At 44.9% G+C, this 16,685-nt stretch overlaps 1 protein-coding gene across 1 annotated transcript in view; it reads right to left on the reverse strand.

Moving 5' to 3' along the window:
• Positions 1-8,626, reverse strand: part of pacs2 (phosphofurin acidic cluster sorting protein 2) — a 119,578-nt gene extending 110,952 nt beyond the window's left edge. The window contains exon 1 of the mRNA XM_039009197.1: positions 8,440-8,626. Coding sequence (XP_038865125.1) covers positions 8,440-8,555 — 116 coding nt within the window. The 5' untranslated portion in view covers positions 8,556-8,626. The remainder of the gene's footprint in view (positions 1-8,439) is intronic.
• Between the last annotated feature and the right edge of the window lie 8,059 nt (positions 8,627-16,685).

The following is a 16,685-nucleotide window of genomic DNA, read 5'->3' on the forward strand; positions in this document are numbered from 1 at the left end:
GGCTGACACAACAGATCAGAACATTTAGCTTAAAACGTTGATAAGCTATTAGGCTATTTCTTCACATTATAAGCGCAGCAATGCGCACATGGCAGTAGGATATAAGTGTGAATATTCCATTAGCGGGACAACACCATTATTAAAAGTGGCCGCAAATGCCATTATGCATGTAATGCTTTTATTATAAAGGTGCATTTTTATGCATTTTTAAACTTGAAACTCACACGCTGCTTATGTATGCCAGTTAGGCTCTACACCCCTTGTAAAGCGGATTAATGTGCTTAATTTTAAGAAGTTATTTGGCCACTTTAGTTGTGATACAAACCTTGTCAAAACATATAGGCCTATGGGTTAGGCTACATGAGGTGTGCAACTATGATTCGAAAAAAATCGCAAGGAAAAAAAGGCTGTTTCTTATGCTGGGCATCATTCACAAGGGATAATATATCATTCACAAGTGATAGGCTAATATTGTCACCCATCTTTTTATTTAACTAGGCAAGTAAGTTAAGAACAAATTATTGTTTACAATGACGGCCATCAGACTATTCTTGATGTAATCTTGTCTTTACATGTACTAAATAATATATATGTGTGAAATTTGTTTTGATTTAGAATGGACCATTATCTCTGTCCTTGTCTCAAAACAGGGAGAGGGGGGGAAAGACATGTCATCTATGCACTTAAATAGCGAATGGAAGAAGCTTTTCTGTGGTTTATTTTCATGCCAGCCTGGTATGCTATACTCCTGTTGTAAAGATAAGCAATGTGCTTAATATTAGAAAAGTTGAGAAATAAATATAGTAGGCTTAGCCTGTAGGACGCTGATGGCATCCTCCTCTTTTTAATAGAGGCCATCACTCTGTTTTCTCACGCAATTGCAGAGCCGATAGAAATGTTGAGCAACATGAGCTCATCGGCTCTCATGAAGTGTTTGATTCGATTTTCGATTACATTTGTATTGATGTCAGAGTGATTAGAGGGACAATAGAGTGCTGAGTACCAGGCAGTTAGCTAGTTTGGTAGGCTACTAATGACCATCAGCAGCATCAGAGCTTGGAGAAGCCTAAATACCGTGACTAAACGGTCACGTGGAATTTGACTGCCTTCATGACTCGTGACAGCTGATGTGGCAGTAATACGGTCACTGCAACAGCCCTATCCACGGCCCTACCTATTTTAAGGTATCTGTGAACAGATGCATATCTGTATTCCCAAGTCATGTGAAATCCATAAATTAGGGTCTAATGGATTTATTTCAATTGACTGTTTTCCTTATATGAACTCTGTAACTCGGTAAAATCATTGAAATTGTTGCATGTTGCCGATTATATTTTTTTATTCAGTATAGTTTAGCGCAGGTAATTAACTACAATGACCATAATCCATTGCTCATCAACTTGTCCGGTCTGTGTGGAGTAGACACAAAAAACGGAGAGAAGAGTGAAAGAAAGCGTGACGGAGAGGGACAGAGAGCAGTTGCATGATTGATAGTTGGTATTCGGCACAGGCAGTAAGCAGCTCTATAGAGATGAGACGATGACTTGGAATGAAATGTCATCCAATAAAACCAATGTAATAAACACAACAACCTCAGAACGCAGGGGAGTCCCTCAGATCTCTGTTCTATTAAACAGGACCCAGTGCAATGTATGAAGTAATTTCACCATACAGGCCTATAGAGTCAGGGTGATGTTATACAGGCCTATAGAGTCCGGGTGATGTTATACAGGCCTATAGAGTCAGGGTAATGTTATACAGGCCTATAGAGTCAGGGTGATGTTATACAGGCCTATAGAGTCCGGGTGATGTTATACAGGCCTATAGAGTCAGGGTGATGTTATACAGGCCTATAGAGTCAGGGTGATGTTATACAGGCCTATAGAGTCAGGGTGATGTTATACAGGCCTATAGAGTCAGGGTGATGTTATACAGGCCTATAGAGTCCGGGTGATGTTATACAGGCCTATAGAGTCAGGGTGATGTTATACAGGCCTATAGAGTCAGGGTAATGTTATACAGGCCTATAGAGTCAGGGTGATGTTATACAGGCCTATAGAGTCAGGGTAATGTTATACAGGCCTATAGAGTCCGGGTGATGTTATACAGGCCTATAGAGTCCGGGTGATGTTATACAGGCCTATAGAGTCAGGGTGATGTTATACAGGCCTATAGAGTCAGGGTGATGTTATACAGGCCTATAGAGTCAGGGTGATGTTATACAGGCCTATAGAGTCCGGGTGATGTTATACAGGCCTATAGAGTCCGGGTGATGTTATACAGGCCTATAGAGTCAGGGTGATGTTATACAGGCCTATAGAGTCAGGGTGATGTTATACAGGCCTATAGAGTCAGGGTGATGTTATACAGGCCTATAGAGTCAGGGTGATGTTATACAGGCCTATAGAGTCAGGGTGATGTTATACAGGCCTATAGAGTCAGGGTGATGTTATACAGGCCTATAGAGTCAGGGTGATGTTATACAGGCCTATAGAGTCAGGGTGATGTTATACAGGCCTATAGAGTCAGGGTGATGTTATACAGGCCTATAGAGTCAGGGTGATGTTATACAGGCCTATAGAGTCAGGGTACTGTTATAAATACCGATGACACTTTCAAATGGTTATATCAGAACTAACCATTTCACACCTCAGTGAGTAGGACTGGACACGTTTATAAAATGGGACACTGCCGTGCTAGTCAGAGTCCCAAATGGTGCCCTATTCTCTACACCTTTCACCAGGGCCCACAGTGCACTACCTTTGACTAGAGCGAGCCCTATGTAAGAAACTGGATACCATTTGGGACAAGAGGCCTAGCTTGAAGAGAGGAGCAGAAGCTGAGGTGCAGAGAGAGAAACATAAGGGAGGTGGATCAATACAGAGTCACACTGAGCCAGTCCCGCGTGTGTCGATCTAACTCTAAATCAAGTGTCTACCGTAACTGTATTTGAATAAATCTAGTGCAGATAAGCAATCTAACGACACTACCTATAGCTTCCTCTTTCGACAAAATACGTCACTGTAGATCAGTGAAAAATAAATAAAATTGTTTAAAAGCTATAATATGTTACTTTTTGGGGGGGGGGGGGGGGGCGACCTGACAAAATTCACATAGAAATGTAAGTTATAGATCTGTCATTTGTATTGTAAGTCAGTCTAAGAAGCAGTAGATCTGTTCTACGTGAGCTATTTCTATACTTCCCATTCTTAAGTTTAATTTTTGCATCTTTTCCTTTCGGTTTTGTATACCAGCTTCAAAAACGGTTGAAAATACAATATTTCTGGTTTGGAAAATATATTTCCACAGCGGATTAGATGGTGCAATGATTCTCAACACAATGACTGCTTGTTTTGACACATAAACTGAACTGAGGCAAACTATTATACATTTTAGCATCCAGGAAATGGCAGAGAGATTTCTGCATGGTGAACCTTTAACGGGTTGAAAGAAAGCTGTGTAATGAACACCAATGACATTTCACCAACATGTTTGTTAACGACATCTCACAGAGCATGATATTGATTAGCCTACGGTATGTATGTCCAATGGAAGTCATGTGCAATACAGAAACGACTCTCAATTGACCCCCAAGATACTGTCATGAAGACGTTATGGGTCAGAGAAGAGAGACCAATAGGAGATCAAATTTACAAAGGCTGTAAAAAATAAAAAATAAACGATTTTCAAGAATGAACTCTGAAAATGATGCCATGGGTTTACTAGTATACAAGCCTAAACACACGCAGGGCGAATAATGTCCTGTAAGCAGATGAATACAGTGAAGTGTCTGTATTCATTAAGTGTCTCAGAGTAAGAGTTCTGATCTAGGCTCAGGTCCCTCTGTGTTCTATTATATTATTATGATCTAAAAAAGGTTTCAACAAAACTGATCCTAGATCAGCACTCCAACCCTGAGAATGGATCTAGCAGCTGTCCTACTTTAGTACAGTGCCGGCCTGCCTGGATAAAGCCATGCATGACGTGATAAAAACAGCTTCTAGCACCAAGTGTTGCTGAAAGTCATTCCAGCTTCATCAGAGAAACTGTCGAGAGTGTGTTGTCCAACCAAATGTCACCCTGTTCCCTACGGTGTAGTACTGTTCACCGGGGATCTGGTCAAAAGTAGCGCACTGTGTCGGGAATAGTTAGGGTGCCATTTGGGATGCGATCGGCGTTCAAGAGATTTCTGCTAAATCGTTCTGTTTGTTTCAATATTTAGATTGAGATTTTGGAATCCATATTCCTGTTCTGCCATTGGGCTAGGCCTATATTCCTGTTCTGCCATTGGACTAGGCCTATATTCCTGTTCTGCCATTGGACAAGGCCTATATTCCTGTTCTGCCATTGGACTAGGCCTATATTCCTGTTCTGCCATTGGACTAGGCCTATATTCCTGTTCTGCCATTGGACTAGGCCTATATTCCTGTTCTGCCATTGGACTAGGCCTATATTCCTGTTCTGCCATTGGACTAGGCCTATATTCCTGTTCTGCCATTGGACTAGGCCTATATTCCTGTTCTGCCATTGGACTAGGCCTATATTCCTGTTCTGTCATTGGACTAGGCCTATATTCCTGTTCTGCCATTGGACTAGGCCTATATTCCTGTTCTGCCATTGGACTAGGCCTATATTCCTGTTATGCCATTGGACTAGGCCTATATTCCTGTTCTGCCATTGGACTAGGCCTATATTCCTGTTCTGCCATTGGACTAGGCCTATATTCCTGTTCTGCCATTGGACTAGGCTGCCATTGGACTAGGCCTATTTTCCTGTTCTGCCATTGGACTAGGCCTATATTCCTGTTCTGCCATTGGACTAGGCCTATATTCCTGTTCTGCCATTGGACTAGGCCTATATTCCTGTTCTGCCATTGGACTAGGCCTATATTCCTGTTCTGCCATTGGACTAGGCCTATATTCCTGTTCTGCCATTGGACTAGGCCTATATTCCTGTTCTGCCATTGGACTAGGCCTATATTCCTGTTCTGTCATTGGACTAGGCCTATATTCCTGTTCTGCCATTGGACTAGGCCTATATTCCTGTTCTGCCATTGGACTAGGCCTATATTCCTGTTCTGCCATTGGACTAGGCCTATATTCCTGTTCTTCCATTGGACTAGGCCTATATTCCTGTTCTGCCATTGGACTAGGCCTATATTCCTGTTCTGCCATTGGACTAGGCCTATATTCCTGTTCTGCCATTGGACTAGGCTGCCATTGGACTAGGCCTATTTTCCTGTTCTGCCATTGGACTAGGCCCATATTCCTGTTCTGCCATTGGACTAGGCCTATATTCCTGTTCTGCCATTGGACAAGGCCTATATTCCTGTTCTGCCATTGGACTAGGCCTATATTCCTGTTCTGCCATTGGACTAGGCCTATATTCCTGTTCTGCCATTGGACTAGGCCTATATTCCTGTTCTGCCATTGGACTAGGCCTATATTCCTGTTCTGCCATTGGACTAGGCCTATATTCCTGTTCTGCCATTGGACTAGGCCTATATTCCTGTCCTGCCATTGGACTAGGCCTATATTCCTGTTCTGCCATTGGACTAGGCCTATATTCCTGTTCTGCCATTGGACTAGGCCTATATTCCTGTTCTGCCATTGGACTAGGCCTATATTCCTGTTCTGCCATTGGACTAGGCCTATATTCCTGTTCTGCCATTGGACTAGGCCTATATTCCTGTTCTGCCATTGGACTAGGCCTATATTCCTGTTCTGCCATTGGACTAGGCCTATATTCCTGTTCTGCCATTGGACTAGGCCTATATTCCTGTTCTGCCATTGGACTAGGCTGCCATTGGACTAGGCCTATTTTCCTGTTCTGCCATTGGACTAGGCCCATATTCCTGTTCTGCCATTGGACTAGGCCTATATTCCTGTTCTGCCATTGGACAAGGCCTATATTCCTGTTCTGCCATTGGACTAGGCCTATATTCCTGTTCTGCCATTGGGCTAGGCCTATATTCCTGTTCTGCCATTGGACTAGGCCTATATTCCTGTTCTGCCATTGGACTAGGCCTATATTCCTGTTCTGCCATTGGACAAGGCCTATATTCCTGTTCTGCCATTGGACTAGGCCTATATTCCTGTTCTGCCATTGGACAAGGCCTATATTCCTGTTCTGCCATTGGACTAGGCCTATATTCCTGTTCTGCCATTGGACTAGGCCTATATTCCTGTTCTGCCATTGGACTAGGCTGCCATTGGACTAGGCTGTTCTGCCATTGGACCACCCCTAACCTGCAGTGGGTTACCACCCCTATATTCCTGTTCTGCCATTGGACTAGGCCTATATTCCTGTTCTGCCATTGGACTAGGCCTATATTCCTGTTCTGCCATTGAACTAGGCTGCCATTGGACTAGGCTGTTCTGCCATTGGACCACCCCTAGCCTGCAGTGGGCTACCACCCCTATATTCCTGCTCTGCCATTGGACTAGGCCTATATGACACATTGGACTAGGCCTATATGACACATTGGACTAGGCCTATATTCCTGTTCTGCCATTGGACTAGGCCTATATTCCTGTTCTGCCATTGGACTAGGCCCATATGACACAATAAGGTGCCTGAAGAAAGAAATCAGAATCCCTTGATATGTTCTCCCTTGTTGAAGCACCAGATTACGTCATGTGACACTGGCTTTATGTTTCAGAGGTCTGTGATGTCTTGGCCCTCCAGTGGGCTCTCACCCCTAGCCTGGCTGGAGGTCTGTGTTGCCTTGGCACTGCAGTGAGCTACCACCCCTAGCCTGGCTGGAGGTCTGTGTTGCCTTGGCCCTCCAGTGAGCTACCACCCCTAGCCTGGCTGGAGGTCTGTGTTGCCTTGGCCCTCCAGTGAGCTACCACCCCTAGCCTGGCTGGAGGTCTGTGTTGCCTTGGCCCTCCAGTGGGCTCTCACCCCTAGCCTGGCTGGAGGTGTGTGTTGCCTTGGCACTGCAGTGGGCTACCACCCCTAGCCTGGCTGGAGGTCTGTGTTGCCTTGGCACTGCAGTGGGCTACCACCCCTAGCCTGGCTGGAGGTCTGTGATGTCTTGGCCCTCCAGTGAGCTACCACCCTTAGCCTGGCTGGTGGTCTGTGTTGCCTTGGCCCTCCAGTGGGCTCTCACCCCTAGCCTGGCTGGAGGTCTGTGTTGCCTTGGCCCTCCAGTGGGCTCTCACCCCTAGCCTGGCTGGAGGTCTGTGTTGCCTTGGCACTGCAGTGGGCTACCACCCCTAGCCTGGCTGGAGGTCTGTGTTGCCTTGGCCCTCCAGTGGGCTCTCACCCCTAGCCTGGCTGGAGGTCTGTGTTGCCTTGGCACTGCAGTGGGCTACCACCCCTAGCCTGGCTGGAGGTCTGTGATGTCTTGGCCCTCCAGTGGGCTACCACCCCTAGCCTGGCTGGAGGTCTGTGTTACCTTGGCACTGCAGTGGGCTACCACCCCTAGCCTGGCTGGAGGTCTGTGTTGCCTTGGCCCTCCAGTGGGCTCTCACCCCTAGCCTGGCTGGAGGTCTGTGTTGCCTTGGCACTGCAGTGGGCTACCACCCCTAGCCTGGCTGGAGGTCTGTGATGTCTTGGCCCTCCAGTGGGCTACCACCCCTAGCCTGGCTGGAGGTCTGTGTTACCTTGGCACTGCAGTGGGCTACCACCCCTAGCCTGGCTGGAGGTCTGTGTTACCTTGGCACTGCAGTGGGCTACCACCCCTAGCCTGGCTGGAGGTCTGTGTTACCTTGGCACTGCAGTGGGCTACCACCCCTAGCCTGGAGGAATCAGGCAGCCATCAGTCAGGCTGGTTTCAGCACCAGGCTTCCCTCTACCCTAAATAACATCTGACTTCCTCTTCAGAAGATGTTTTCATGTTTGGCATGACAACAACCATAAGTGGTGGAAGAATAGCCAACTCTCATGGTCCTGGAAATGCCAGCCATGTGGTCGTTGTCACGTCAGCCAAACATGGAAACATGTTAATACTTATCAGACCCGGCTGACCATCAGCAGATGTGGACAGCATCTTTGGCACTTGACTTGGACGTTAGAGAGATGAGGGAGTCCAAACCATAGAGATCTTTCCTAAGGTCCAAACCTTTAAACTCAATTGGATGGGTGGCATCCATCTCTGTTTGAAACTCATTGGTCCTGGGACAAGGCTACTGGCTAGTTTAGCTATGCCTAAACTTTGGCAGAGAGAGTAGGCCTACAGCAGTGGTTAGCTAGCTAGCCGTTTAACTAAGGAAGAAACGTTCTGCAAGTCCAATTGAATAGGATAGTAATTGTCTAACATTTAGTCACACAGTCAATGCAATGGTGCTGGCTGTTCTTCTGATGCGACAGTACAACCATCACTGCAGCTCAGCAGCTGTATTATCCATCAGAGCAAACTGCCTGCTTGTCTTAGCACTATCAAGTATGTCAACGTATAGATGCTGTGGGGACAAGACGAGGAACACGACTTACCTCGGGATGCAACTCGGGGACGATCCATCTATTTCCCATGTGGCGAACAGGTTCATCGGCACGGGTCTGTTGAGCGCCCCGCCACCGAAGCTCAGCCGGCCACTTCTCTCCGCCATGGTTCGTTATGAGTCTGCCTAAACGTCCACACGAACCGAGGCGGTACAAAATATATACCTATCTGAATCAAATGAATTTGTCTTGAAGTGCGTTGGTAAAAAAAAAAAAAAAAAAAAACAGTTCTTCATGCGATTAAATTCGTACAATGTGAAGTTAGTGCAGCAGGTTGTTCCGGACCAAATGCTCCTATGTCAGACTCGCATACACTGTTCCCTAGAACTGCAGTACTTTGCTCCCACTGCCACCCCCAGGAAATAACGTCATTGCTGGCCATGAACGCAGCATTCGTTCAGATCAGGACACAGGCTGGCGAAGTGGTATGCAAGCAATGTCCTTGAACCGCGCGGTTCATCCCAACCTACATGCAAAAATATGTCAAGAAAATGTATAATTTGCAATGTATATGAATAGATGTATTGTTATCTCGCTTGAAGGCTCTGAAACAAGTGGAGTTACTACAAGCACACAGACATGCTACATCTTCACTCGTCTCCAAGCAACCGACTAGGCGCGGTCTGCAGGTGCACCTTCTCAACAAAATGTGTTTTTTTTGCTGCTTCCAAGATTAGTGCACATATTTTCTGCATTAACCCATTAATCAGCCCATTGAAATGTGTAAAAAAATGTATCATTGAAGATTGTCTCTACATATATAAACATCATTGGGACTGTCGTACAGATGTTTGTTTTTTCTCCATTACATCGTTACAAGTTTGCTTCGGGTGACCTCGACCAATATCGGACCAAAGGAGTCTAACGTTACATCTTTGTCGAAGGACCTTCCGTCCGTGTTCTGTTTAAAGGGCGAAATGGCTCTGGAAGCCAAAAACAACGAAATAGTCCATCTAAAGGTGAATCGATTCTCAATCTCGTTACCATCTACTTTCATATCACATCAAAATAATTTCAGAAATGCCCCCCAAAACTACACACTTACTATACACCAGTGGAGGCTGGTGGGGGGAGTTATAGGAGGATGGGCTCATTGTAATGGCTGGAATGGAATCAATGAAACGGAGTCATAATATGTGGTTTCCATATGTTTGATGTGTTTGATACCATTCCGTTTATTCTATTCCAGCCATTACAATGAGCCCGTCCTCCTATAGCTCCCCCCACCAGCCGCCAATGCTGTACACGGTTTTAACTGGTTTTAACACAGTTGCAGCAGACAATATTTTTCAGTGACAACATGTTTGTGGCATCTGTCTTCCTTTTTTAACACAGGTGTTTTGTAGACGCAGATCGCTAATTAGTACAGCACAGGTAGTCCACTCTGTCTTCCTTGTCTGTTGTCTGTAAACAAACGCTGTAACATGGATATATGGCTGTGTGGGAACCTTAACCCTATTAAGGTGAGTATCCATTTAAACTTCTGTTTTTTGGGGGGGAAAAGATTTCTCGCTAATATGAAAGATAAGGTCCTTATGCTTCCAAAACAGGTGCCGCAAAGCGATGTGTGTTAATGTTCAAGACCAAGCTCTTAACAAAACTCCCCCCCTACAGAAGACATCTTCGTCCAATGATTTATGTGTAATGAGTCATGATCAAGGAGATCAAGGACTAGGGGTTAACCCTGACGATTCAGCGTTCTAATTTACTGGGTGCTTTGTTGTAGAACTGTAAAGTTTACAAGACAAACAGAAAAGAAGAGGCTGGACTGTCTGACTTTGGACATATGTACTGTATCTACACCACTGATTGGGACTGTCACACAGTTATTTTTTCCCCCCGTACATCATTTACAAGTTTTCTTTGTATGACCTTAAGGAATCGGCACTAATTTTGTGGGAGCTTATTTGCCATTGACAAGATAGTTATCTAACAAGAGAAACAGAAAGGGGTCTTTTTCCCATAATAATGGGTTATCTGATTCATATTTATGCAGGCCAATTCAAATGAGGTAAAAAAACACACACAATCTAAATAATTTCACCAATGCTTCATTTACATTGTGTGTAACAGTGACACAACTCCAGTAAATGCATTGATTTGAGACAGCTTCATGACATCATTACCACTTCAGAGCGATCAATGTGTGGTAATCTCATTTGGACGTTCAGTCTACATTTACAGCTCAATTATGCCACCTAGTGGTATATTTAAGCAATAAGGCACGGGGTGGTTGTGGTATATGGCCAATATACCATTCTTATGCATGATGCATTGCGGAGTGCTAGGACACAGCCTTTAGCCGTGGGTATATTGGCCATATATCACAAACCCCACGAGGTACCTTATTACTATTATAAACTGGTTACCAACCTAATTAGAGCAGTAAAAATAAATGTTTTGTCATACCCGTGGTATACGGTCTGATATACCACGGCTGTCAGCCAATCAGCATTCAGGGCTCGAACCACCCAGTTTATAAATCGTGATACAGTATGCAGTTGTAAAATACAGTATTTATTTTTCAAATTGCAGATTGTATTCCCAAAATACTTCACATTACTTGGCACAGATCATTTTTAATTTAACCTTTATTTTGACAGGGACTCATATAGAATAAAACGTTATTGTCCATCCAGGATGGACATTTTTTCTTTGGCATCACCTTACATTAAAAAGATTACATGCATTCTCACACCACAAACATTCCACCATACTGCATAACCTAACAACATAGAGGACGTTAATACATTCCCTTACAATTGTCCGCTGCCCCAACTGCACTAGATAGATAAGTACATATACCGATACTTTGCATTTAGTAGTCCAACAACAGCACAAGGAACGAACAAATGTTTGAACACGTTCTTCTTGACCATGGGCATTCTGAAGCGCCGGCCAGAGGAAAGTCTCTCGAACTGAGGGTTGGAGGGGTCGCCAACGATAGTCAGGGCCTTCTTTTTGGTTGCCTTGTGGAACAGAATGCTCAATTGTGCCTGTGGTCGACCAATTACTTTGCTGACTGTGTTTACTATTCTGGACAGTTTTCTTTTGCTCCCTCACGCTCAGATTACCATACCAGACTGTCATATTGAACGTGAGGATGCTCTCCACCAGACTTCTGTATACCCTCTCCAGAACATCCTGGTTTGACCCCGAACCCCTTCAATTTCCTAACTAAAAGCAGGCGCTGGCTTGCTTTAAAAAAAGAGAAAAACAGTCTGTGTTCTCTGTCATCCATTTGTGTCCCTAGGTATTTAAAACACTTAACCGCCTCCACTGATTGGTCGTTCAGTGAGAGTGGTTGGGACATTGGCAGGTTGTTGCCATTGTTGATCAGCTCATTTGTCTTGTCCACATGGATGTGGAGGACATTTGATCGACACCATTCTTGAAGGTTGTTGGTCTGTTTTAAAACAGCTGTCCCCATCTGACGTAGCATCTTTAATAAAGAGTCCCATCAGATCCGTGTCATCCTCGTACTTGAAAAGCCTCATGTTGTTTCCTTGGATCTTCATCTGGTCAGCATAGATAAAGAAACAACTGCGGTGCAAGGACACGCCCCTCGGGTGCCCCTGTGTTCAGAGAGAGGACACGTCACTCAGGTGCCCCTGTGTTCAGAGAGAGGACACGCCACTCAGGTGCCCCTGTGTTCAGAGAGAGGACACGCCCCTCAGGTGCCCCTGTGTTCAGAGAGAGGACACGCCCCTGGGGTGCCCCTGTGTTCAGAGAGAGGACACGCCCCTGGGGTGCCCCTGTGTTCAGAGAGAGGACACGGCCCTGGGGTGCCCCTGTGTTCAGAGAGAGGACACGCCCCTGGGGTGCCCCTGTGTTCAGAGAGAGGACACGCCCCTCAGGTGCCCCTGTGTTCAGAGAGAGGACACGCCCCTGGGGTGCCCCTGTGTTCAGAGAGAGGACACGCCCCTGGGGTGCCCCTGTGTTCAGAGAGAGGACACGCCCCTGGGGTGCCCCTGTGTTCAGAGAGAGGACACGCCCCTGGGGTGCCCCTGTGTTCAGTGAGAGGACACGCCCCTCAGGTGCCCCTGTGTTCAGAGAGAGGACATGCCCCTGGGGTGCCCCTGTGTTCAGAGAGAGGACACGCCCCTGGGGTGCCCCTGTGTTCAGTGAGAGGACACGTCCCTGGGGTGCCCCTGTGTTCAGTGAGAGGACACGTCCCTGGGGTGCCCCTGTGTTCAGAGAGAGGACACACCCCTGGGATGCCCTTGTGTTCAGGTCTCTCTGATGAACTGAACACAGGTCAGTTCATCATATGAACTGACCTGAACACAGGGACGTGTCCTCAGAGAGAGGTCGTGTTTCAGAGGACGCATGGCTCTCGACCTTCGCCTCTCCCGAGTCCTTACGTAGGGAAGTAGTTGCAGTGATGGGACAAGACTATAACTACCAATTGGATATCACCAAATTGGGGAGATATTTTTTTGCATTGTATTGAAAGCAGAACTAAAATCAATAAATCAATGTGTGCATATGATTTTGCATGTAGGTGACTAGCCACCATGTTCACCAAGACTAATAGATAGATCTGATATCATACATGAAGAACTTTTAATGTCCCTGAATATGTGGATGTTACTCTGACTTGTAGTAGCAGACCATGATACCAGGCTTAAGATATTAAATGTAACTGCATGGCATCTACATAATCTCATAAAGTCATTATTACATCATCCCAGAAAGTCATTATTACATCATCTCAGAAAGCCATTATTACATCATCTCAGAAAGTCATTATTACATCATCCCAGAAAGTCATTATTACATCATCCCAAAAAGTCATTATTGCATCATCCCAGAAAGTAATCATTACATCATCCCAGAAAGTCATTATTACATCATCTCAGAAAGTCATTATTACATCATCTCAGAAAGTCATTATTACATCATCCCAGAAAGTCATTATTACATCATCAGAACATTTGAAATAGCTGTGAAAGATATGAACACAAAACTGAATACCACAGCTTGTGGTTGATAATATTTTATACAGTAATTTCCCGAAAAAAGAGATTCAGTCAAAATTCATTCACCGGGTTTTGATTCAACAAGTATCTACCTGAGTTTCTCCAAATTACCATCTGGATTCGTCAGTACAGCAGAGAGCAGCTCCACTCCTGAGTCTTCTGGGTGATTGTAGCTCAGGTCTAGAGCTCTCTCGGGTGGGAGGGGTTTGACCTCAGAGGAACACAGCCTTCCTCTGACTCCACAGAATGACAACCTGCACGAAGAAGTTCACTCTTAGAAATAGACCCATTGGTACTCTCTGAACCCGAATAATATCCATTCATGTCAAATACAACACACGGGAGAAGTACTGACCTCAGTGTCTCCTGTTTACAGTGTGGACCTTCCTGTCCAGCAGAGAGCAGCTCCACTCCTGAATCCTGTAGGTTATTGTCACTCAGGTCCAGCTCTCGTTCTTGTGAGGTGTTTGAACCCGAGAGCGGAGGTAAACGCTTCACAGCATCTCTATCTATGTAAGGTTCCCTCCATCCAGACAATGTGGGGTTATAAAACAATAGTTCATAGTGTATTTGTATCAGGATACAATCCATTGAGCGCTGCTCCTGCGTGATTGACTTAACGTTAAACGCAAGCGATGTCGCCTCACTCGGGAAATGACCTTGAAATGTCAAGCGCGCTACAGCATGGCCTTAATGGAGAATGTTTAAACTGAAATGTCAAGCGCACTACAGCATGGCCTTAATGGAGAATGTTTAAACTGAAATGTCAAGCGCGCTACAGCATGGCCTTAATGGAGAATGTTTAAACTGAAATGTCAAGCGCACTACAGCATGGCCTTAATGGAGAATGTTTAAACTGAAATGTCAAGCGCACTACAGCATGGCCTTAATGGAGAATGTTTAAACTGAAATGTCAAGCGCGCTACAGCATGGCCTTAATGGAGAATGTTTAAACTGAAATGTCAAGCGCACTACAGCATGGCCTTAATGGAGAATGTTTAAACTGAGATCAGAATCTCACAAACTATTGGCCTACAAAATAAAATGATGCTGTTTAGAAATTACCGTAACTTGCAGAATTCTGAGACCAATTATCTTTACCTTGATGATGGTCAATTATTGGAGTATGAATCCAGGAACATACATGTGCATGTCAAGGCATATCGATACCAATGAGCATAATGACAATTTGAAATCTCCAGCAGCTTGGTTTGTTATGTGTTACTGACAAGGTTGGAGACTCAGAAAACATTTCCTCTGATCTGGAGTATGTCTTCGGGTCAAACATGTACAGCTTCCCCTTCTGAAGTCAGCAACACAAAAAGCCCCCAGAGCTGACCAATATGCAGGTGACACTTTGGCTTCTGAGAGAAGCTCAGGTACCTTTTTTTATCTCCTCCACTAGAGAATATGGTCATTCAGCTCGTTCAGACAGTGGAACAGATTGATGCACCTCGCTGGAGACAGGGGATTCTCCCTGATCTTCTCCTTGATGTAGTTCACTGTTTCCTCATTGGTCTGTGAGCTGCTTCCTGTCTGTGTCAATAGGCCTTGTAGGAGAGTATGATTGGACTCCAGTGAGAGGCCCAGAAGAAAGCGGAAGAAAAGGTCCAGGTGTCCATTCTTACTCTGTAAGACCATGTCTTGAGGCGGTGTGTCTTCAGACATCTGAAGTTTTCTGGTTGGGGGTGGTGGGTTTTCTTGCTTGATTAATAGATTTACATTATCTTTGGTGAATGTGACAAACACAAACACAGCAGCAAGAAACTCCTGGATGCTCAGATGAACAAAGCTGAACACCGACACTTCTCTCACATCAATGCCACACTCTCTTAGGTCTTCCTCATAGAAGATCAGATTGCTTTTCTCCAGCTGTTGGAAGGCCAGTTTCCCCCCAGCTTCAGAATCTCTTCATCCATTTTCATGTGTGAATTTGTCTCGGCTTTCTCTTGTCCCCCCATGAATATTTCTGGGTTTTGTGTAATACGTTGGTAGTTCAAGAAGTGTGAGTACATCTCAGTCAGAGTGTTGTGCATCTCTCCCGCTATCTCTCTCTGCTTCTCCCAAAAGTATTTCTATAACAGCGGTAGAGATCCAACTAAAGATTGCACATGACTTAGGGGCTCCTTGATGTCTTTATGTGTGTGATGATTCTGCTGGTCAGGTTCTCATCACTGATTCTGTTCCTAAAGTACTTCCCCTTCTGTGGGTCGATGAACACTCGGGGGGGGGGGTTGATCGGCTGCTGCATAATGGGAGATTATCCACAAGAGAGGAGAGGTAGGCAGAATCCCGTTGTGACATCACAACAGCTCTTGTTGTTCTGGAAGTCTAGAGGAAGTCGGCACTCATCCAGACCATCGAAGACACACAGAACGTTGTACTTGTCAAAGTTGGTTTCCATAGAGAAGCGATCAAAAAAAGTTCAAATAAACTGTATTTCCTTTTAAAAACATATATTATAATTCAACTCCCAAAAAGAGAATATCAATTTCGCGTCATTTTCTCTTCCTTCAGCCAAAAGGAACGTCACTACAGTGTTTTAAAGATGCCAGCGACTCCTTTTGTCAGCACATTTCTGATTGTTTGTCTAGTCCGGGTAAAAGCTCCAAGATGTCGATGCATTTGATTGATGTTTCTTATGTCGCTGGTCTTCTAGATGCTGCCTCATATCTGTCTTACCTCATGTTCTGTATTGACCTGTGACCTCTGCGACGTAGAGCTCCCTATTGATCTGTAGTGTTTGGTTTCATTGTTTTAGGTATTATTTCAAAACACACCTTCACTCTTCCTCTTCAGCAAGTTCATCTAAAAGACCTGACAATGCATAAAAAAAACGTGTTTCGTTTTAAACACATTACACTCATATCACGCACGTTAATGTTACTATGATATAGAACAGTGGCAGGTAGCCTAGTGGTTAGAGCGTTGGACTAGTAACCGGAAGGTTGCAAAATCGAATCCCCGAGTTGAGAAGGAAAAAACCTGTCGTTCTGCCTCTTGAACAAGGCAGTTAACCCACTGTTCCTAGGCTGTCATTGAAAATAAGAATTTGTTCTTAACTGACTTGCCTAGTTAAATAGACAATATCAAGTATATATGGTAATGCTTTATTTTCCAGTCCTCTAGTTATGTGGAATTTACTTAGAGACTACCGAAGTAACAGCGTCAACCACAGTATAAAACGTAGACGAGCGCGTCCATACTGGAGTAAAGTTGATCGTTCTATAGTCGGCCCACATCTGTCAATCAACT

Source organism: Salvelinus namaycush, chromosome 15 (assembly GCF_016432855.1).
Source record: "Salvelinus namaycush isolate Seneca chromosome 15, SaNama_1.0, whole genome shotgun sequence".
Taxonomy (NCBI): Eukaryota; Metazoa; Chordata; class Actinopteri; order Salmoniformes; family Salmonidae; genus Salvelinus; species Salvelinus namaycush.